The sequence below is a fragment of the Dicentrarchus labrax genome, unplaced genomic scaffold (assembly GCF_905237075.1).
Source record: "Dicentrarchus labrax unplaced genomic scaffold, dlabrax2021, whole genome shotgun sequence".
Classification (NCBI taxonomy): Eukaryota; Metazoa; Chordata; class Actinopteri; family Moronidae; genus Dicentrarchus; species Dicentrarchus labrax.
In genome coordinates, this window is record NW_026136702.1 from 21,149,706 (window position 1) to 21,174,059 (window position 24,354).

General features: G+C 39.3%; 3 protein-coding genes across 4 annotated transcripts; 1 reads left to right on the plus strand and 2 right to left on the minus strand.

Annotated features, from left to right (window-relative positions):
• Positions 1–1,101: 1,101 nt before the first annotated feature.
• lhb (luteinizing hormone subunit beta) lies at positions 1,102–3,580 on the minus strand. 2 transcript variants are annotated; one of them, XM_051380878.1, is made up of 4 exons: positions 3,515–3,580; positions 2,897–2,991; positions 1,988–2,106; positions 1,102–1,474 (listed from the first exon to the last, which is right to left on the minus strand). In XM_051380878.1, the coding sequence occupies exons 2-4, from the start codon at positions 2,988–2,990 to the stop codon at positions 1,241–1,243; spliced, it is 447 nt and encodes a 148-aa protein (XP_051236838.1). In that variant the 5' UTR covers position 2,991; positions 3,515–3,580; the 3' UTR covers positions 1,102–1,240. The 2 variants fall into 2 exon arrangements, with proteins under 2 accessions (XP_051236838.1, XP_051236845.1); XM_051380885.1 differs by lacking the exon at positions 3,515–3,580 and adding an exon at positions 3,481–3,503.
• Positions 3,581–4,961: 1,381 nt separating this feature from the next.
• Positions 4,962–7,536, plus strand: LOC127352471 (cytochrome c oxidase assembly protein COX20, mitochondrial). The gene is made up of 4 exons (XM_051380899.1): positions 4,962–5,131; positions 6,187–6,301; positions 6,610–6,673; positions 6,778–7,536. Exons 1-4 carry the CDS (start codon positions 5,099–5,101, stop codon positions 6,920–6,922), a joined length of 357 nt encoding a protein of 118 aa, XP_051236859.1. The 5' UTR covers positions 4,962–5,098; the 3' UTR covers positions 6,923–7,536.
• A 1,693-nt stretch (positions 7,537–9,229) lies between these two features.
• Positions 9,230–24,126, minus strand: LOC127352209 (high-affinity choline transporter 1). Its single transcript, XM_051380406.1, has 8 exons — positions 23,860–24,126; positions 22,880–22,993; positions 20,522–20,677; positions 17,680–17,828; positions 16,203–16,346; positions 14,151–14,304; positions 13,392–13,609; positions 9,230–12,859 (listed from the first exon to the last, which is right to left on the minus strand). Exons 1-8 carry the CDS (start codon positions 24,041–24,043, stop codon positions 12,308–12,310), a joined length of 1,671 nt encoding a protein of 556 aa, XP_051236366.1. The 5' UTR covers positions 24,044–24,126; the 3' UTR covers positions 9,230–12,307.
• Between the last annotated feature and the right edge of the window lie 228 nt (positions 24,127–24,354).

Below are 24,354 nucleotides of genomic sequence, written 5' to 3' on the forward strand. Positions count from 1 at the left end.
GGGCCAGAACTAAGGACTTATTGCAATTTATCCCCTCCATCCTTGACCATCATCCCTCTGTACCTACAGTAATTATGCATACGGGCACCAATGACATTACACTCATTAATTCTTTAAAAAAAAAAATCGAAAGCAGCGGATGTTGAGACAATCCACCCAGCCAGATCAGCTGGCAGAGACTTGTATGTCCACATTTCCACAGAAACCTTATATTAATAGGACACTGACCAGTTTTATCATCAAAATATTAAGGAGATGCGTTTATAATTACCCACATACTTTGGTATCTGTTCCCAAACTTCAAAGACTGTTAACAGGTTTTATCAATCTTTCCTTTAATGCTGACTAAACTCAGAACAGTAAAAACAGCTTGTTGTTTTTGTTAATGCCCGATCTTCTTTTAACTGGCTACAATTGAAAAGATCACGAGTATCATGAGATGAATCATTAAAATGCTGTTGAAACTGGTTGATATGTAGAATGGATATATTTTAATGTAGTATAATAATAATAAGTATTAGCTTGGCCTTATTGTAGACATATACACCTATTTTATCTTTTTCACTGTACAGTTACTACAATTCTAGTGTCAACAATATTTTATTACAGTAAACATCAATGATAGTGTACCTATTTTAGAACCCAGTTAACAATGTTATTTTCACACACCACTGCTTCTCTAAGACCTATAAATCCTCAAAGATAGGTCAGATATCAGATGTATTGCGTAATGTTATATCAAAGAGTAACAGGGCTTGCAGGATGGGGTTACAAAAACTACTAGAATAAGGAAAATAAGAGGAACTATAAGTAATGAAATTCAAAGGAAAATCTTAGAATTATGAAATCTATGACAAGAATAAGTTATTCACAAGACATCTCAGGCCTTAAGAGAGCTCCTTTTTTTTAATCTATCAATTACAGGTAAATGCAACAACGTCAACCACGCCTCTTCACTCAGAGAGTTGCTCTGAGAATGTACCTAAATCACTCCTAAGCTAGGACTCCTGGCTAGAAATTAGGAGCTCTCTGAGAGTATGCTGCCCCTACTTGATAACCCCAGGGAGTAACAGCCTTCATCCTTGAGGAAGTTCAAAGAAATGTTCAATGTGGGTATTTTATTTGCACAGAGAAATAGAAACAAAAGAAATTATTTTGCAGTGGTAAATGTGACAATCCTTACAACAGTTGATGCTGAAAGTAAGCACAGTTTAGCATGTGCTTCATGCTGCTATTGAGACTAGTAGTAGAAAGGTATGTCATTCATGCAGAAGTTGGGCTGCAGGCTCTCGAAGGTACAGTCAGACGTGTCCATGGCACAGCGGCCGCAGTGGCAGCTCTGAGCCACGGGGTAGGTGACGGTTGGGTCCACACCAGGTGGACAGTCAGGAAGCTCAAATGTCTTGTAGTGTAAGTTCCGGTACGTGCACACATGCTGATAAACATTGCTGAATGGTATCTTAATGACAGGGTCCTGGAGGGGAGCAAAAATAACAAAGTGAACTAATTTGTAAAGAATAATGCCACAATGCTAACATCATACATAAGTCTGTGAATGCAAAGCTGATGTAAACAAGCACATATCAACCATTCTTTGGACAAATACAGGGTACCTCAAAACTATTCAATAACCCAAGAAAACCTAAATTAAGTGGGAATGCACAAGTCCAAAATAAAACAAAAAAATGTAACATGAAAAACATGTAAATATTACGTCTGAATTCCATTTAGCTGCTTTGGTTCCAAGGTCCTGCTATTATTCCTGCTGGCTGTCACACTGTCATGACTCACTGAAACAACTATACTGAACAGAAGCGCAGTTCATTTTGTTATTAACACCTGTGCTTTTCCTACTATGACAGTCAAACTGTCAGTGGTGTAAAATCCTAAGAGGCTGTCACTGTGTAAGTATGGCGGTACTGGTTATGGCCACCTTAGTAAAGGGAAATAATAATACACCGATGACCCTCTTGCCTATCCACAATACCTTAGTGATGCAGTGACCACTACAGATTGTTGTTTCCACTGGGTGACACTTGGGACAACCCTCCTTTTCTAGAGACACTGTCTGGTTGATGAGCTGGCAGGGCGGCAGCTGGAAGGCCTCTGGTGAAGGAAGATGTTGCAATTCGGTACAAATGTCATGAACGGACTGTTTTCTCGCGAGAGGTGTTGGGAAAGTCCCTGAGAGTCCCTGCTAACTCATTAGCAGCAAGGCTTGTGACTGAGTGTATGCATATTTCCTGTTTAATAAACCCCACTTCTTCTTTCTTTGTGATGTACCACTACCACTTTGATGTCACAGTTCATTCACATGTATTCTGTACTAATGCAACAATTCAGACACATCTATTTCATATTACCAACATAACCATGTTCTATTTTTTCCTGCATTTTATTGAAGTTAGTTTAATGTATTTGCTTGTCTTTCTTTGGACTTTCCTTCCACTTTTGTTTGCTCCATACCTGTATTGAGTTGAAAAGTATACACCTTACTTACTGTTTGCTAAATGCTTCCTTTCAATTCCTAAAATAAAGATGGATCTTAAGGATTCAGAGGACAGAAAGTCAAAAACGTCCCTTCTTTGTTACATCCGCTCAGAATCACCACAGTGTACACCTCAGTCTGACTATCAAAGACAGTTTGCCTCACAGAATACAGAGTACAGCACAGTATGGGGTGTGCTGAATGGATGAATTAAAGCACCCAAAACACCAACTGACTGATAAGAAATATCTACAAAGGTCACGGTCATGGTCTCTCTGAGTCTCTTTTTTGTAACTTTCCAATAAAATCATGCATTTTTCACAATAAAATTCTGAATGATTTGTACAAGAGGTTTATTTTATGTGAAAACAAAAACTCAGATCAGTGTCAACTGATTGTCTTATTCACCTGCAGTGGCCAGGGGCCAAATGGAAGATGTGGCTCCCAGAAACAAACTCAACACCAAGGGGAACATCACTCTGCTGGCCTGCACAGCCATCATCCTGCAGGAGACGAGCTGGGTTAGTTAGTCAGTGAATCAATAACTTAGTCATTTATATCATGTGCGGCACTTTGTTTTAAAATCTGCTATATAAATAAAATGTTATTTATCAGAACTATGTTTGAGCTGTTCTGATATACCATTTTGATAGACAGCTGCCAACCAATTGCAAGTCTGAGTAGAAATAACATGGTTTACCCTTTGCATGGTCTAGATCATCTACTCGTGTTCCCTCTTCAGCTTTAATTAATCAAGAAAGAACTCCTAATGGGGTGTTTTACCCCTGACCCACAAACAACACAACTAGGCAAATCAAGTATTACAGTAATATATTATATTGGCCATGAATAAAATCATTAGTGACAACCTGTAAACATAACACTGGATCTTAAAAAGTACAGTTTAATCATACAGTTAATATTTGCTTATTTTTTTCTGCAACACTTCCACACATTAAGTAATAAAAAGGAATAAATAACATGGAAATCGCCTTGTGTTTTTTGGTGTAAAGGAGCCCAACTTACCTCTCTGGTTTCTGCAGGTAGTGTGCAAAGGCCAGGTGTCCTGCTCAGTCTTTATACAGCACAGAGGAGTCTGGTATCCAGGAAGAAACTTGCTCATATTGGATGTCAACCCTACCTGTTTTTGTCATAGTACAGTTTTGACCTTTACTCAAGGGGATTAGTCTCTTTCCATATCACCTTTACATCCTGTTACACTCATATAATAATAAAAATAATATTGGTATTAGGTTCAGTGCTCTGCTCAAGGTCAGTGTGACAGTAGTAGTTATTGAAGGAGGGATGAGATTTAAATGTTCACATGTAAGCTTTAGCCTTTGGACGATGTCCTGAGGCTGAACTGTAAAGTGTATAATTGGAAATACAACCAGCAAAGGGGTTAGTAAATAAAATAATTGAAAGGGTTTAGCTAGATAAAGTTGTTATTGTTTTTTGAGATGGACATACAAATTAGGTGTAGTGTCCCATATGGTCTAGCAGTTAGGATTCCTGGTTTTCACCCAGGTGGCCCGGGTTGGACTCCTGGTATGGGAACGACTTTTCCCAGCAAATTGCACAATAATTGAGATCTGAATATGTGGTTATATTCTCTGATTTAAAAAAGTGTAAAAAAGTCCCTTTGTTGTATCTAAGGTGTAAAACATGATAAGAATATGGAACTTCAAAGACTTGTATTTAAAACAGCAGAATATATCCTCCAGACCCCTAAAAGCTATGTGTGTGTGCAGCAGGGTGAAGACTATAAGGTAATCGCCTGCTGCCGGTGAAATAATCCTGTTTTATCACTGTGACACACACACTTCCTCCTGACATGCTTTATTTATGACTTTGATCCTGTCGTTCAGAGAATGAAGGTTATAATGGATTAAGATGGCACAGTATGATCCAGCTTACCTGTTCGGGACAAGTGAGCAGACTTCCGAAACTCATCCTTGGGGTTTCATTTACTAATTATTTTCTACTGACACAATATTCAATATTCACAATATAAAATAAATGGTAGCACAAATACAGCCTTATCCTACAAATGAGCAAAATTACGCTGCAAAAAGAAAATATTTGATCTAAACATATTATAGTAAGTATTTAACTTTTGTCAACAAACAAATATTTAGAAGGTGACTCCATTTCCCAAATACCAAACGGCTACAACCCATACAAGTAACCTAAAATATAAATCGCTTAAACAAACAAACAATTGAAATAAAATAACAAAATAACAAACAGTTGTTTTGTTTTCTAAAAGCAAGAGATATTTGCCCAAACACACACACATTATAATTTCATCTATCAAACATAACCCTCTTACACATTTTTAAATGCAAATACAGTTAGACGAAGCTTTACAGTCGCACGTGTGGGCTACCGTAGTATTTCCCTAATACTGCCCAATGATGTGTATACCGGAACTATACATCTGCTGTTTGCTCTTTTGCAGTCGGCGATTAATAGCGGACGGACCACTCGCTAGGCACAGCGCATGCGCCAAGGCAAACATGGTTACGAAAATGATTGTTACATGACGGGGTTAGAAATGAAAGAGCTAGAATAGATACACTGCAGAAGCAGCACAAACACAGCTGAACAATGGCAGGAGAAGAAGAGGAGCCCAAGAGCAAGGTAAGGGCCTCGTGTCACTGTATGTTACATTGGAAATAGAGGAAGAAGAAGAAGAGGAGGAGGAGGAGGAAGAAGAAGAAGAAGCTTCCAGTTTTTAGAAGGTCAACAGCAGCGGTGAATGTTCAGGAGCTGTTTCATTACTGTTCATGTTATCATTTCACCAACGTGTGTCTGACATGAAGTAACGAGCCCACAGCTAACGTTGGTTGGGGTTGATGTTAACATAACGTCCAACAGGAGCAATATATAATCTAATATATAAATATATAAATAGAATAAAATACGTCAGTTAGCCAATAAAGCTACTAACCCTTATTAGAAATGACTTGGCCAAACCATTTAAACATTAAACTTAACTCAGTTAGTGAAAAGCTCTTCAGAAACATTCCCACTGAAGAAGGTCGGCTCACAGGTTATCACCAAATAGATTTATCTCTATGGCTCAACTCATTCTCCAACTCCATCCAATTCAAACGTTTGGGACGTTACTCAGGGACCCCACAGTGTGATTTTTTTTTTTTTTTTTTTTTTTAATTTATTTTTTTTATTAATTACAAGGAAATCCCTGAAATTTACCGGTGTCATGATTCACAAAGGATTTCTTTTTGTTAAGTGCATTAAAACACAATCAGTACATTTCCATTCAATGAAAACATTGCCTTGCCTGCTCCCTGGATAACATACACACTGTAATACATTAGTACTAACACACAGTGTTACACAGGGCCTACAAAATACACTATACTACTATAAAAACAATACATGGAAAATAGTCAGGGCAAAGCATGTGTAAAGTAACTATGGATTCAGATGATACGAGTCTTTGTAACATGGGCAAGAATGCGTGAATTTACAGTATTTCTCTAGTAGGGGTGGAACAGTTCACAGAACTGACAGTTCAGTTCCTATCGTGGTTTTGGGGTCATGGTTTTCAGTTTTTTTTTTATTTCGCAAAAAAAGTCTTAACACAATTCTGATGATAAAATGAACCTACCAATTCATACATGGCCCGACCCGTAACTGTTTCTGCCTTTTCCTGTCTGTCTGTCCTTCAGGGTTTTAGGTTGCTCGGGATTCTGGATGTCCAGAATACTCCGTGTTCCAGAGACGCCATCCTACATGGAGCTGGGGGCTCAGTAACTGCTGGCCTGCTGCACTTTCTGGCTACTAGTGAGTCTTATTTGAATCTGAACTGTGCGTGTGTGTGTGTGCGTGCGTGCGTGCGTGTGTGTGTGTGTGTACATAATTTTGTTGCAAAACTTGCTATACAAAAACACTTGTTTTTGTGCAAACCTTGGCATAGCTCTGTGCTCTGTATGTATTTAACTTAAAAAAACAAACCAGTCCCAAAGCCTCTTTAGAGAAATTTATAAACATTTGCAAAGAATTCCAATGTGTCCATTTTCTGACGATGACAGATAAAAGTTGTTTTACGTGGTACGGAAAAAACTGAACTCAGCCTGTTCTGGTGTCTGCAGGTCGGGTAAGGAGGTCTTTTGATGTGGGATTTGCAGGTTTTATGCTTACCACACTCGGATCCTGGTAGGTCTTTATGTTGACTTTCTTTTTGGATCAGAACATATTTATATTTTACACTCTAGTTTCTTCTGTTTGAAACAGAAACCCTGCTGTGTCTCTGTCTCCAGGTTGTACTGCAGGATGAACAACGCTAAGCTTCGTGTTCAGCAGAGGATGATCCAGGACGGCATCAAGAACCAGATCGTGTATGAAGGGACATCTCGAGACCCCGCAAACAAACCTGAAGCAGGAACCCCGTCAGGGCCCTCATGACCTCCAGCACCGGAATCCCCCCCCCCCCCAGACTTCTGTAAGGGCTGGGAGGAGAGAAGAGGAGAGTGAGGGTCCTACAAAGACTCAATATCCTGTTTTTTCCATCGGCTGCACAAACAATGGAAGGAATTTAAAGTTCAGCATTTTATGGGTGCTGTTTTGTTTTTGTTTGTTAGTGTGACATCTTAAGATACAGCTGTTCTAGGGTGCATCCTACAAATCTTTAAATGAAACATTGACCAAGTTAAATTCTCACTCCCTAAAACAAATGTTATGCTATTTCAATGACTCCTTCTGCACACCAAGCCCCCACAGGCGTTGGCATGCAGTAAAAGGTCCTAACTGAAGTGAAACCGGGGACATTGGGGTTATCTGGTAAGCGTAGGCCACCAAGACGCCCAGTTTTCCATTTTCTGTCAGTCGCTGTGACATCACTGATCGGGGTGTGGCCTAATGTGTAACATTAGTTTTAACCTACAAAGGACAGAGCAGCAGCTGTAGATTTCTGTCACTGAGAGTTAAATCAACCTTTCAATTCACCTCAACCCCTGATTGTTTTGTCATTTAGTATTTAAAAGTTGAATGTGTGGGAAATAAATTGTGTACTGATGTAACAGTGTGTACAGTATGTGCAGTCTGTGCAGTCTGGGATGTTTCATCAGTGTTATTGAAATTGTAAGTGCTTGTCACATCTGCATCTTAATGTGACAATATTAAGTCAATTAGTATGTCTGTAATTAGTCAATTAACTGAATAATTAAAAAGAAGCTACTTTTACATTTTCTAGATGAAAAACATCAGTTCATCAAAAGTAGATTACCTGAAAATAATCATTAGTTTCAGGGGAAGGAGCTGAGCAATAATAAACAGTTGATTGTTAGACATGGAGTGTAAATTGCCCTGATAACATACCCTGGGTAAAAGTAAGCCACCTTTTGTAGTACGAGTTAACCTGGAAGTTACACCTGCTGTCACAGAGTTACTCCTGAAGTTACCTGGATAAACCGGTTACCTCGCTTCGTAGTACAGCCCTCAAGCCAGCAGTTGGTGGTAAAAGCAAAGAAATCTGGTCACGTGCCATTTTATTTTTCCTCAAAACACTTCTTCTTTGATTTCTAGGGAGACTCAGTGGCCATTGAGGTCTGGCAAAAAATTATAGAGTAAAAGGTATGATGCAAATTTTAGTTGATGAAATGTTAAAACAGTGGTAAAAGAAAATATAAAAAAATATGTGGCCAGGGAGAGGGGTTTAACCTCCACAGGTTGCCCTCTGCCTTATGGAAGTGACTGTCCAAGACCCCTGAATCTCTTCAAGCTCCATGGCTGTGCTACTGCATTTGCAATGTTTTGTAAAACTGAAAGTGATTCATGTACTCGGCACTGTTATTCAGCACTGTTGACCTCTCCATAAAGTATAAAGTTGTCTGTAATCTTAAAGATATCATCGTAAGTCACCCTGGATAAACGTTAAACTTAAATGTCTTACCACGTTCAGCAGGATTGGTGCTCTGTTGTGCTGCGACCAGATGACCAGCAGGTGTCACTGCATGTTCTACTGCAACATCACACATCAGGTCCTGCACTGTGTGTGCCTGTGAGTTTAACTTGTTTCAACAATTCTGCTGAAGAAAGTCAAATGTGGATCAAGCAGACTGCATTAAACTATAAGTTCAGTCTGGTCTCGAACCATAACCACGCAGCAACAGTACCTTCTTCTCGGAGGCCCCTATGGTAGATAAAACGCCCTCTACAGTGTCCCAGTATTCAAGAAGATGTGATAAAGTGCCCTCTGGGGTTCCCTTCCAGTAGAGAAAATGTGATGCAGTGCCATTTTTGGGAATCCTTTTCATTTTGTTTTGCCTTAAAATCTGCAAGAGTCAGCCTTAGTGACATCCATGTGTTTGTACTGATAGCAAAAGCCGAATTGTTTCACTCCTCAAAGTGTATTTGATAATTTATCCCATTTTACAAGCAATTGCACACACGTTTTTGCTTACCTTGGACTCTGAGAACCAATACAAGGGCGTGTCTCTAGGATGAGACGAGCTTTGACAGATATGACACCCTTTTTTGTATTATCACACATACACGAAACTATATTTAGTGGTGTACCGAATCCAGACCCATCAATAGTCAGACTTCAGAATTTGTGCATTTAGTAGCCGTAACAGTAGCTGTTTTAAATTGAAGACATTTCTTATAGCTCATGGAAGCTCATGAAGGAAGTTTGACCTAAAACCTAAAAAAAAGGGAAATATAAGGGCTTTACTGGGATAATAATAATAATAATAATAACAAAATAATAAATTGAACATCCAAAGGAACAAAAATTTTATTTCAAGGTCAAGGAGTAACCTTAGTCTTAACTTCACCACCAACGTAACCATCAACATACAGACAAAGGACACAGGAAGCAGCCACAGCAGCGTCCTTGTGACAGCAGCACTTGCTTGTGTAGTCTTATTATAGAACACCTTTATCTCAGTCCGTGTTACCCTGTCCTGTGGGACGATTGTTCCACTAGAGCTGTTGGCACACAGACAAGTCAGGAGCGAGATGCCACCTCATATAGACTTAGATATGACGCGGACATCAGAGGACAGTACGGACATCTGTCACAGCGCTAGCATGCCATACAGTCCTGTGTTAAATTATCAAGCAGAGGGCGGTTATTTTTGTGTGTCATCATGAGCTCGGACATACATGGAGTCAGGTTTAGTTCCGTGGACTTAAACAAGTGAATGGTTTCATTCCAAAACTTATTGTATCCATGTTTGTCCTCATAAAATTATGTGTCTTAATTACAGGGTTGGCGCTCTTTGTAATGATACATTCAAGCACTTTTCAAGGACAAATTCTGTCAGAATTAAGGGTCTATAAGTCATGTAGATGTTGACAAATACAAGCCTAACCCAGCACAGTACTATAAAAAAAAAAAGAAGTTGAACTAAATTAGAGGACTGTAGAAATTTAAGACCAGGCATCACCCGGGAATAGGGGGGAGAAAATATTCCAAAAGGTTTTTATTTCATTAGAATCAATATACACCCAAATACAAGACTTTTTTTGTATGATTTATGATTAAATTATGCAAATTAGACGAGGTCTAATTAAACATGCTCATTTTCATATTAGTACAAACCATTTTTTGGCCCAAATAGCTGAGAGAACTTTTTTTCTTGCTTAGTTCTGATCAATAACTAAATAGCTTTTGTCAAAATATAGTTTCTTAATAAAGGCTTTTATGTTGGAAAACACGTCATATATGCTGAAAATGAAAATGAAAAAATACATTAAAAATAGCCTCTGCCCATGACTGGCAAGTTCAAGGAATTGTTTGTAAAATTGGTAGCTTTACGTATTACGAATGTGGAGATTTCTGGCTTTGAGTGTAAGCAATGGTGTACTCGCTCATCACTTAGTGCTTAGTTATGCCATCAGTCAGTAGAGATGAGTGAGCAATGCTTAAAGGGAAATTGTCATAATTGTTAACATAGGTCTTATCCTCCCATGATCAATATTTTACTTATTATCTTCAGCACCAATGACACTGATCTGAGTTAGGAGCACAGTCCTCTTATAGGAGAGATGTCCTTCACATTGATCCTGAGGTTGTTCTTGGGCCTTGAAATATTACTTAAAACATATAAAACATAAAATGACTCCCCTCTCATCAACTGTGCCCTGTGAATTTACATTGTGTACACTTTAAAGTCATCTCTCTAGATAGTGTTTAAAACAATAACAGAGACATATCACATTGTGGGTGTTGTGTTTCAAGTGGAGCAGACCAGTGACCACAGCCATTATTTCAGGCTGTATTCACTGTGGTCGGTCTCCTTCAAGACAATAAAACAATAATGCGCATGTGTAAAGAAAAGAATGGTAATGGAAAAGACAGGAGGTTTATTTCAAATTAATTGATTACGTTAAAAAGCTCATCTCACTGAAGCCCCTTTGCTTCCATGTAATCTGTTTTGCTTGGCCCTGAGTACCCCATAATCAGATCAATCCGTTGGCCTCATTGGGTTGTAACAGCAGCCCTGCTGTTTTTTCTCTGTATTCATTCAATGGTGGTGCTGTATGTCAGCAGTATTAACGCCTGGTCATACATTCAGGAGGATCGGTTGTATAATCACCTGAACATTCCATATTCCATGGAGTCTGCCATGTTTCTACGGTAGCCCAGAACAGACAAACCAAACATTGGCTATAGATAGGGCCTTTTGTGTTTTTTGCAAGTTTCACAGCCACTGTAGTTTTTCCTACATGCTTGGAATGGGAGGGTGAAATGAGGGCATTGTGATCTGCAACCGCCCCATTAGATGCCGCTTAATCCTACACACTGGTCCTTTAAACGCAAAAGCCTGCTATACTATGGACTGAAGGAGTGGATTTACATAATGAGCCTCACCGGCCTCTTCATTAAGCGACTTTTATTTTGTCTTTGACAATTTTGATAATAGAGATCGCTCTCTAGGGTGGATTGGCTGACCCTTAGAGATAGAGAATGAGCTCAGATATGCAGAGGGAGGTCACAGTAGAGCCACTGCTCCTTCCCATGGAAAGGAGCCAGTGAGGTGGTTTGGCATCTGATCAGGATGCCTCCTGGGCGCCTTCCTTTTGGAAGTTTTCCCAGGCATGTCTAACTGGTAGGAGACCCTAAGGTAGACCCAGAACACATTGGAGATTATATATCTCATCTGGTGCTTGGGAACGCCTTGGGATCGATCACCCATGTGGAGCTAGAAAATGTTGCTGGAATGAGGGACAACTGGACTACATTGCTCAGCCTGCTGCAACCACGACCAAGCCCAGAGGTGTGGCAGAAAGTTTTATTTTTGGTCCTGATCTCGGTCAAAATCTTTACATTTTAAGTGCTTGCCAATAGGTATTCTGATATTTCATTTAACATATTACAGCTGCACTGTGCACTCTGAGGGTACAGTAAGCCTGCATCAGAATGTCAGTGTTTGACAGCTGCATAGCTCTGCTTCAAGAATATGTGAGAGCATAAACAGCCCTCCTTCATCTCTATGAACAAGAAACTAAAGTTCAATCAACAGCAGCACTTTTGAGTTATGGTCAACCTACAAAATGTTGCTAAAAACAAGAGTGAGAAACAATTGTGAGCATTGCATTCCTGGTGAGGGTGAGTGGGGGGCATTTTAAGGTAACACTGCTGCAAAAAATTGCAGAGAAAATGTTGAGCTCTTATAATGACAAAGAGCATTTTTCCATTTACGCTGTATATAAAAGTATACAAAAATTCAAAATATACTGTACTATTTAAAGTATGTAATTACACATAACATATATTTGTTCCTAAACCAGTCCATGCTGATGGAAAATGTCTAATAATGTATTTCAAATGATATTTCTTACTTAAAATGTTGATTCTAACATAGGTTCACACACTTCATTGTTCTCATTTTGTTCTTTCAAGTTCTCATTTATGGTGCTGGATTTGGTGCCACCTTGTGTTTGTATTGAGTACTGAGCTTTGACGTCAAAAACATCCCATTTTTCAGGAATCAGTCCTTTGTTGAAGAGAAGAGATGCCAGATAGGAGAACAACAAGATGGACACCACAGCAGACAGCATGCAGATGGTCCTAATCGGGGAGCGCTGGATGTAAACACCATTTACCAGAATGCATCCTGGGAATTGAAGAATAGCAGGTATCCCAAGCAGCGGCTCCCCGCACAACACCCGCAACAGTACGCCCACCACGCAGCCCAGAACGGCCCCGTAACCGTTGGAGATCTTGAAGAAGAGCACGCAGACGAGCTGCGGCAGCATGAGGGTGTAGGTGAGGTCGGATCGAAGCATCCAGATCATCAGGACGCTGTTGTCCAGGAAGGTGAGAGATGTACCGGCCAGACCCACCACCACCACTGAGCCCCGGATCACCCACTGGATCTCCTGCTCTGACGCCTGGAGGAAAGAAAACAAACAAAAATTAGAATCAGTGGTTTACAGTTTTTCCCCCCGATGGCCCATTGTTTGTATATATTTTAGTTCAGTGACACACTGTTAAATCAATACTTCTAAAATGTATATTCAATCAGATGACCCCCTTAACCTGTGGGCAGCACGGTGGCTCAGTGGTTAGCACTGTTGCTCGATTCCCGGCTGGGGCAGGGCCTTTCTGTGTGGAGTTTGCATGTTCTCCCCCATGTTTGCGTCGGTTTCCCCGTGGTGCTCCGGTGTCAAAAACATGTATATTGGCTTAATTTCCAAGACACTTGCTTAGATCTGGATTCGGTCCATGCACGCTGTACAGTGGCTGCCTACTGCTCCTAGTACTTAGGGTTAATGCAGAGGACAAATTTCACTATACATTGTACTGTGTATGATTGTGTATGTCACATTAAAATTGATTCCTCTTCTAACGTGAAAGAGTCTAGGGATGTCTGAATGGATGGGTAACTTCCCCTCTCCTCACTCTCCTCCCCCTCTTCCTCACCTGTGGCCTCAGGATGTTCCTATAGATGTTGGAGGTGAAGATGGAGGCTGCAGACAGTAAGGCCGAGTCCGTGGATGACATCACAGCGGCGGCCACCGCCCCAATACCGATGATGGAGATGTAGGTTGGGGTAAGGTGCTGCAGGACGATGGGCAGGATAAGTCCGGTCTCCCCACGTTCAAATGGAGAAGGAGAACCATAAGAAGTCAAGTTCCAGTCTGAGAAGCATGAAGAAAATAAGGTGAGTGGACAGAGAAAGAGAAATGGACACAAACATCTAGACAAGCAATAAAAATGTACTTAAATACATTTAACATACGTTAAACACTTTTTATTTTCCTGAATCTAATTCTGTTTATATTTTAATCAGGGTAATGATACTGTTTAATATCATCATCAAGATTAAGTCTAAAATCTTACATACATCCTGCACTGCACAATGTTTAATGTGATTCATTATAGTACAGTTATTTTTTATATTTTTCATACTTCCGTACTCTTAAATTGTAACTAAAACCGACAGTCAAGGGGTGTTTAACATGTAAACCATAGAGATTTTTGATTCTATTTAATGCTTCAACAGAAATACTGTAGATCAGTATGTATATAGTGACTATACGTGATGATGTCTATAACCACATTTATACAATGTTAGGCAGCTGTTTTTAAGCCCAAAGTGTAGACATTTTTTGTGATGTATCAAATTAAAATAGGATTAGAAAAAAGATTCCCAAGTGCTGTTTTATTTTGTTACCATACTTGTTGATGCAGCCACTGCGCCGAGGAGTATGGGAGGGATGCCTAATGTGGGGACGATGAACGCAGCAGCGAAGCAGGTTATCTTGGCTGTAGCTGAGGAGGCCGCTGACAGCGTCCTCTGGTGAAAGTTCTGAAGACCCAAGTTCCCCAAACCCTTGGAGAGAGGGAGGAAAAACAAAAGAGAGGGAAGAAAGTCAAGAGAGAGAATATATTGTTTCGTTAACACAGTCTCTCGAGGGTATGGAACATAAAACACAATATTTGCAGCAAACATTCATGCATTGTTTCATTTTATGGAAAATTGTGGGCACCCCACACTGTCAGTGCATTCTTTTTGTAACCAGCTAGTCTTTCAGTTCTTGCATTTGGGAGTTTTTCCCCTGTTCGTCCTTGTAAAAGGCTTCTAGTTCTGCAGTATTCTTGGGGCGTCTTGCACGCACAGCTCTTTTAAGATCTACCCACAGATTTTCAATGATATTTAAGTCAGGAGACTGTGAGGGCCATTACTAAGCCTCCAGCTTGTGTCTTTTGAGGTAGACCATGGTGGATTTTGAGGAATGTTTGGGATCATTATCCTGTTGTAGAAACTTTCCTCTTTTCAACTTCAGCTTTCTTTTACAGATGCTGTGATGTTTGCTTCCAGACTTTGTTGGTGTTTTGTGAAATCCTTTCTTCCCTCCACCCGTGCAATGTTTCCTGTGCCACTGGCTGCGACACATCTCCAAAGCATGATAGATCCACCCCCAAAACAATGCATGAGAGGCTGTGTTTATATCTTTCAAATGAAAAAGCATCCAAAAAGTATTAGAAATTTGTTTCAATTCAAATTCAAAACATAGTCATTTCAGTTTTCGTGAACTTTCCTCATATTGGGTTGGAATTAGGCAACATATTTAGCCCATTACCAACAAATATAAGCAAATATATTGTAATTTGTTTCCATTCACGGCTCTTCTGCCAACAGCCCTGGGGTCTGTCCCTCTCTAAATAGTTGGTTTGATCTTATAAATATTTAAATACTTTTTCTCTTGACCTCTTCGTGCTACTGAGTTAAGCTCACTGAACAGTTGGTCTACAGCTGCCCCGACCCACAGCAAGTAATGGTTTCAGTTTCCTGTCAGAAAGGGCAAAAATATAGTAAAATAAAATAAATATAACGTAACCTTACGCTGGTGTTGATTTTTTGTTGATGTGGGCCTTCTTGGTAGCTTAAATACATTTAGCTTCTGTCCTATCCACAACAGTACTGAGGGATCATTCAAAACTGCCACGCCTACACAATCTTGATGAATAGTCTATAAACCACAAATTCAGCAGCTTTTAATTCGGTTTTCAAATGGCTATTCATTTTTTTATTATTATCACATTTTTGTGGATGATTAATGAGGCACTCAACCTTGATATCACACTGTGATTGCACCCTTTGAAGCCACATTACCAGAGGCTTTAAAGGTTTTATTATTAGGTGTCCTTATATATATTAAGTGAGTTTTCTATTTTCTATTTGTACTTTATACTTTATACGTTAGATTTTAGAAGAAAAATATTTTTTGGCAAAACTAATGATGACAGCTCTGTGACTAAAATGTAATAACACACAGAGAGGAACAGAAGCTGGAGTTGCTCAATCATCCTCGTCTCAAAACCTCTACCTCTTAAAAAGGAATGCTTCAATGTCCCCCACCCAAGCTTCAGATTTAGCTAGACCTCTTTACAGAGTGTCATGATTATCAGCTCATCTCAGCTGCAGTATACTTATAGAAAACCAAACTTAGCTAGCTTTACAAGTCCCATTTAGCAACCACTTCAAATGACAGGATTCACATTTCTCTTCTTTCGGGTTCTACGCAAACAAGAAACCTGAGGAGAATGTTTGTGAAACACATGCAGCACATTCTAATCGTCTTGTTTGGATCCTCTCCAATCCAAACCTGACACCAGATATGCTGCCCATGAGTTAATAAAACAGTGAAATAGGACATCCTTGAACAAACTCCTAAAAAAGCTTCACCTAAAACACAGTGAATTTCATGAGAACCCTTCCAGTCTTACCAGAAGTAGAAAGTTATCGATCCACCTCCAGGCTCTGTCTGCCTCCAGAGTGCCAACCCACGGAGACTGGAAGGTGTGGTTGTATGCTGTCTCAGTGATGTCCAACACACCGGGGCTCATCAGAGCGAAGGGAACGCACAGCCACTGAGAAAAAGCAATAACCTTCAGCACAGTACAGCACACTAACAACCTTCTGACTGGAAACAAAGTTAGAATGCTAGCTGGCAGGTATTTCTCAAATAAGGTTCACAAAGGACCTCATGTAAGACCACTAATAGCAACTGGTGCTCATTAAAGTTAATCTTTAAACAACATATTCATTTTATTTTTCACTCAATTGACTTGTCTTGCTCTGTGAGGCAATAACAGTTGAGCAAGAACCTTCGTGACCTTTCTCCTTTCCTGTAGCCTACTTACTTAGGCTATGTGCAAGGCCTGTCTAGTTAGCAAATCTACCTCAATTGTTAGATAGCTAGTTACATATTGCTAATGCTAGCAAAATGCTAGTTAAGTAGCATTTTTCAATCGTTAGTCAAGGTTTCGTTAACATTAGCTAACTTAAGATGTGACTATATATGTTGCTTTTATCTTTTAACCAGCTTCAAAATGTGCGAGCATAGACAAGGCTAGCACGTAGCATATCTTAGCACAGGAAATGAGACGCTTGCTCAACTGTTAGAGCATGGAGCAAAGAGGGGCAAATAGATTAATTGCCCTCCTTGGTGCCCATGTGTGAAAAAATGCCATAAAGTGCGCTCTCAGATGCCTCCATGGTAGATAAAACATGATAAATTACCCTCTAGGGTGCTAATCTTAACCCTGTTTCACAATAAATGCATCACAACCTTCTTTGCACTAGGGCGCTTCCTGTGCTTCTGTTCTTTTGCCCATCCCTCTCAAACAGCCTGAGTCTGCCACTGAGCATACTAAAGTGAGCAAGGATGTGTTTTGTTGTGTGTGAATTCAACCTTTTCATAAAATGAATAAATATGTTATTTGTACTTTCAAAAATTACAAGCAATTAGCCTAGCTTAGCATAAAGAGTGGAAGCAGGTGGAAACAGCTAGCATGGCTGTCACCAAAGTTCAAAAATACAAGCTCTAAACACCTCTAGAGCTGATGAATGAAGACGTCTTCTGCACACAAATAGAAATGTCAAAATGACAAATTGTGGTTTGACAGGAAGTTGTGTGCTCTAACTGTTTCATGTTACACAGCTGGCCGCAGTGACTTCTCTCGTCACTATGCGGATGCACAGATGTACTGAGCAGGCTGCATAGATTGGTGTTCATCAAGAAATAGTTCCAGCACGCAACTTGCCGTAAAATTAAAAAAAGTTTTTACTTTTCTGTTTAACAGCTGTTTCCCAGTGCTTCCGGTCCTTATGCTACGCTTGACGGAACACCTGCAGCTCTAGCTCTGTGCTTTAAACACCGTATGGGAATACATCAGGAAGCAGGAAATAACAATAACTCACCAAGCTGATGAAAATGAGGATGAGCTGTATGATATCGGTGTAGGCCACAGAGTAGAGACCTCCCATCAGGGTGTAGGTAATGGCCACAGCAGCAGAAATCCAGATGCTCACAGTGTAGGACAAATCCAAGATTACACTCATAGTTACACCTATTAAATGCATACACATTAGTGTTTTAAACACACTATGTCAATACACTCGGTTACGCATTTCAGATTTGTAAAGATGTAAAATCATGATGTAGACCAAACATCAACGCTCTCAGTGTTTAACTAAACTTATCTCGTATCTTATCACTCCAACAAATTTTTAACCATAAGATAAGATACAGAAAGAAATATTTTATTTTGAAATTTGGAAGTTTATTGATGCTGAGGGAAACTCAATAAACCCATAAAACTTACTTTCTTATTTTGACAGTTGGACCGCAATGCAGCAACCAGCTCTTTTTTACAGGTAATTTATTTTACAGTTTGAACTGGAAACATATAGGCAATCTGGAACTTGGATGGGCCAGGCAGCATATGGCTATCTAATCCTTATTTAAATCTTTACCAAGGGAAGGTTTGCTTCAGACTTCTTTATCAGCAGAACTACATTACAATGAATCACACCTGCAAGTGTTTAAAATGGCTCAGTTTCTTATCAGTTCGCCTGATATAATTGATGCACCATTTGGTTTCTTGTAGCTGAAACTTTTAACTGTTTAGCCGTTGACTGTAGAATCCTTTATGTCAAGATGAAAGATTTTATTGATGTTATTATTTATTACCACAATTAGGCCCGATACAGCCATCATCACCGTAGTAAAAACGGCAGAAGCGAGAGATCAATGATCCTTAAATTATTACAATAAAGAAATGGTGTGATGTTATATAGACAAAGAAAAGTTGTATTATATGTTTACAGTTTAGTATAACCTGTCAAATATTGGATTATTGAGGCAGATATTTATATTTGGGAGTTGGGAGTGAAGTCTTAATAATAATTTATCAGCAAGTATATATTTTTTCATAACACATAACATAAACACACATTTTAAAAGGATTATCTAGAGAACAAACTATACAGCCTAATAGAGACACTGCTTCTAAATTACCTTAAACATTCCTGTGACATTTTTTGTACTGGAATTTCTTGACACATGTATACCAATATGAATATATCTATTACAAGCTAATATGAACTCAGACTATTGGAAACAGCACAAGAATGACGCATATGTGCAGACTTTGACACTGGAAGGATGTTTTCACATTTATCTGCTAGTGGAAAGTTTTAAGCAGATTATTTGCGTGTCTTAATAGATGTCTAGAGGGGATTTTAAGCTGAAATTCCTACATTTTTATCATTACAACCAAATCTAGTGTAAAGGTCAAAGCCATAGCATCTGTACACTATACATTTACCATATATATACATTAAAATCTAAAATTAAATGAATGCTTCCTAAGTCCCTCCCCTTTTTGCTCTGTGACCAATAACAGTTGAACAAGCCTCAGTAAAAACTGACCCACCCTACCCTGCATCTGATTGGCTTATCTTGACATTTTCACCCTAAGCGATCTTAGGCTGGCTTTAGACGACAACGATCTGAACACAAACCGCAAAAGTGGCGTTGCATTCCCACTTTTCATTCCGCGTTTAGACGAGCGTCTTTGGGGGGAAATCTGCGTGCACACGGTGACGCAAAAGTGTGTGAAATTTGATGTAGTATGCATGCCAGGTGGCTAGGTGACGTCAACGCGTACGCGACGAGAGCCAGCATGAGCAGATCAGAGCACACTTTTGCGTTGTTAACCCTTTAGACGGAAACGCAACAGTGGAGCGTTTTTAAGATTCCCACTCTGGAGGGTGGGTTCATTTTGTTACGTTTTTAAGCCCCAAAAACGCTGTCGCCGTCTAAACGAAAGGCACATCTGATAAAATATTTTGTCGGTTTCACCCGGGAGCGTTGTCGTGTAAAGCCAGCCTTACTCTTCATGCCTAAACCCAACCAATCAAACAAATGAGGGCAACGAGTACTAGCCAATCAGAGGCAGAGTGAGCGGGTCATGCCTTTGCAACCTTGGGGAAACACGTGTTAGCTGTACTATGTGGAAAAGACAACCACATTTTGAAGACGGTTAAAAAATAAAAGCGGCATATAAATCACATCTTCACTAGCTAGCTAATCTACACCAATCCTTAGCTAGCTAGTTAGCAAGTTAGCTACAGAGCATTGTTAGCTAGCATTGTTAATTGTTAGCTAGCTAGTTACTTCTAATAGCTAATGTTAGCAAAACACTAGCTAACTAATGAGTTTAACTAGTTAGATCGCTAGTGTTTGGCTAACATTAGCCAACTTAAGATGTGACTATACGCTGGGGGTGTTTTTATGAGGTGATTCATTATTTTTTCTTTTAATGAGCTGCATTAAAAGAATTATTTGTAGGAGAGTATTTTGCATTTTTGTGTTTATTCGTCGCGTCCCACAAGTGTTAAGGCCGTTAGGCTATCTTTTAAACATCTTCGAATCCTAGCATAAGTACAGGAAAGGTGACCGAGGTTCCAAAAGGCACGGCGCTTATAAAGGGTCAACTGTATGTTCTATTTGATTAATATGATGCAGTTTGTTTATTTAACACCACATTACTGTCTCAGACCCATCACTCCAGTGGTTACCAGTGTGATTTAAGGTCTTCTTCTGTTGATGCAGTTATTTCAGACAACTGTACAATTAGACAAAGGCTTGTGTTTCACTCAACACTTCAGCAAAGAGCTGCGATCAACAGCTGCTCTGCTGCCAGGGTCAACATACAAGTATCAAATGCATCACACCCACACACAGAAACATTCTTACCTAATCCTATGAGTGTTCCTGTCACCCACATAATCTCCGATACCAGTGAAGCCAACGAAAGAGCAGCCGTTGGTACTTTTCCATACTTGATCTGGAAAGGATCCATCATGGTCACATATTTATTGTTTCTCATCGGCTCAGCGAAGAACAGGCCACCTCATTGATGGAACATGGAAAGACAAGGAGAAAGATTTAGTGATTGAATGTATTAGACAGGTTTTTGTCATTTAAATGTATGATAAGCATGTTCAACATTCAGCTTTTGAATTCGAAAATGCTATTAATTAGTTTGATTGACCAGATATCTCACTCTTAGCAGTTGAATTCCATTTCTGGTTTAAATATTCTTATTGTTCTCAAATGTCTCTTTAACTTCAAAGATAAAATATTTTGGATTTTCCATGGGAAGCTGTTTAGCAGAAGTGGTAAACCACTTCTTCAATCAATTTAGACACTATGGCATCCTAAACGATATGCACACTCGGTAAATATATATATGATTTGCTTTGTGAAATAGTGCCTCTGTAATGTAAATGTTTTATTTCATAAAGCACAAACAACACTTTCACAATAACTGTGTCACTGTGTAACCACATTAATGCCAGTGTACATTCATCAGGGTTTAGGATCTTTCTTTTCTCACATGACTTTCATGTGGAAGAGGAATGTTGTTTTTCTCTGCTAATCTCCAGACATAAGGGAAGTTGAGGTTACATAACTCGTGTTTCCATTCATAAAAAACTATCAATCAAAAACATGAATGTCTTGATATTCAAGAAAATAATCTGTCCTCTAATATTATTATTGTACACTCCCAGGTAGGTTTGCGACGCATATCAGGAGTTAATTTATGCTGAGGTGCTGTAATTTACGGATTTGGGAAACCCCCATTTCTCTAAACCTGCGTCTATTTCTACATATACTGTAAACATATGTAGCTAGTGTAAGCCTTCCAGTCAAAATACAAAGATAAAAAACTAAATGTCTATGTTTTTATATGATAAAACCAAAACGTACAAATGTACACTTTAATTTCTGATACAGTACCTCTGAAACTAATGACCGAAGTCCTGTCAGTACTTCAAGCAAAGTATTACAGAGCTGAGCCTGACAAGCTGGATCTGAGATGTCCTAAATTGGCCATTTTACAACTTAAACTATTCCTATGAGTGTTTTGTGATTTGCCACTTCTATATTTAGAGCCATCCACTCAAAAATATGTCTTCTTGTTCCTACAGTGGGACGTTTGATCTTCACTGTTCAGAATGTCTGTGCAGAGTTTGACACTAGAAAGATGTTTTCACATTCATCTGCTGAAAGTGGAAAGTTTCTCTGTGCTCATTGAAAATCTGATTCTAAGGGGGAGAATGGACTTTACAGTGAAATAGGAGACATCCTCTTTCTGGCAGCAAAATGTTAAAACATTTCATAAACAATATCAGATACACATTGTTCCAAGCAGACTATTGGTATATAAGTTGCAATACATGTCTGAAGGGGATCTTTAAGGTCTGGTTAAATGTAAGCAACTAAAACTATTTGGCTGAGGTTAGGAAAAGATTGTAACTATAATTAGTGGGAGATTGGATCAAATGCTTTGTTCATTCAACCATCCACCCTGACATCCTCCCTATAGATTTTTTGGTGATACAAGAATATCATGCTACTCCTATGCTCAAGTCTGGTAGCAAGATATTTTTCTATCAACATGGCCGCTCTGCTGTCAGTTCCCATAATGCAAAATGATTTAGAATTTACAAACACATAACGCTCCATATTATGTCTTTTACATGTAACAAACAAGCATACTCATTTTAGACCTGTAGTTTTATGTAGAAATGTGTAGAGCGATTTCATTTCATTTCATTTCAATCATATAATTTATAGAAAGGTTTCCTGTTCCTGTCACATTTCAGACTTTTCTATCCAAAGGACTGTACTGGGTGGTTGGAGACTCTTGCAATAAACAACAGTAACACAACACTGTGAAGAATATTTAGTGGGCACTGGGTTTTTTGTTTTTTTAAGTCGATTAAGTCGACTTTTCTCTGACTTGACTCAAGTGGTCCACCTTTGCTTCTTAGAGAGGACATTATTCACATAATCCACAAGGAAAATGTAAATTGTTTCAATTATTTAACAGAAGATGTTCTTGTTTTCCTAAAAAGAACAGTTGACCTTCAGCACAGACTTTACATTTTTGCACAGCTAGTGATTTTTATCCATCCAGTGTGGTGTGTAATGAGCATTAAAGCCTCTAGGGGCCACTTGTATCCAGATCTATACACTTTTCCTTTAATACGCACAACCCCTGTGTAATAACTGTTCCTGTTACACGACTTTAAAAGCAAATCTCACCAATGATGAAACACAGGGTTGCTGCGATTGGCATTACGGCCCAGATCAGTCCCATGGAGGGGTTGTACACTGCCTCTGCTGTGCCCACGATGAATCCACCTCCAACCCACGTGGCTGTATCACACATACACACACAGTTTCACTTACAAGCAGAGAACAGTAGCTGGTTGATTGGCAGCTGCTTGTGCCAAACTTTAACGTCTGTAACTTGATAACAGGAACCAGTCTGTCTACTGTAACTTTATTAAATTTAAATAGGAATTTACTGTAAATTTAATGGCCAATTACTTTAGAATGTCCATGTCCTTAAAGTGGTTTCACAATGTGAGCTTAAACAAGTCAGTCATTATTATAAAATAAAGAAGTGGACACCCTTAAGAATAATGCAGAGTTTCAAAAAATATACTGACACATTTCCTGCTATATTTTATATAATTGACTCAGCTTATTTTAAACCATTTTAAGTTCCTCTTTTTGTTGTGGCTTCCTCCTCTATAGGCAGTTTCTATTGGTTTTGTCCCATGCATGAAAAAAACAAAAGAAGATTGTCAAATCAGTTACTATTGGCCGATTAAAATATATATTTATAGAATTTCTAGCAGCCCTGAAATTGAAATTTGGCACGTTGGGATCCATCAAGCTGCTTAGATGTCGCTGCAGTACAAATGTGAAACTGCATTGCACATTGTGTTGTTTTCTTCTGTTTTATTATTGTTATCATTATTATTCTAATGATTGATATTATTATCATCCTCATTATCATCATTAGGCTCTTGTTACCAATGCAAGATTTTAAGACCCAACAAGAGAGATCGATTTAATGTTACATCATTTAACGTAGATCGCAGGGACACACAGGCAAACTGTTGAAAGGCAGAATATCGTCAGTAAAATACAACCAGAAGCAGAGGATCTTATCTAAAAAAATTAAAGAGCAAGATGACTCCATGATGTCCTGTTCCTTTACCGCAGTTACTCGCCTGTCATGGTGAAGATGCCGACCACCAGGTTGATGCCCCGGTTGCCCAGCAGCGCCATCTCCGTCTTATCCCCCTGGCCCTTCTTGGCTTCCTTTTTGGACTTGATGGAAGCCCATATGCCGATCCCGAGGACCAGCAGGTAGAAGAACATCATGACAGCCACTCCGGGGATGTTGAGAGCCATGATGGAGCTGCAGGAGTGCGACTAAAGGAGCGAGCGTCTGCCGGGATGGATGATACAGCATATCCCTCCCTGTTGCTGCATGAAGACTCATGGAGGAAATGATCTGAAGCGCAGTGGAGGCGCCTGGAACTGCACATAACACGCAGCAGCCAACCGTCAAGGTGAAACAGCATATGCCAGTAGTCCATCTATATATAGCCTACAGAGTGTGTGTGTTTAAATGGACAAGAGTAATATTTTGAAATATGCACCGCAAGACTTTTTATAGTAGGCCTATGTGGATGGCTTTTTCCCAGGGACTAATGTATTTA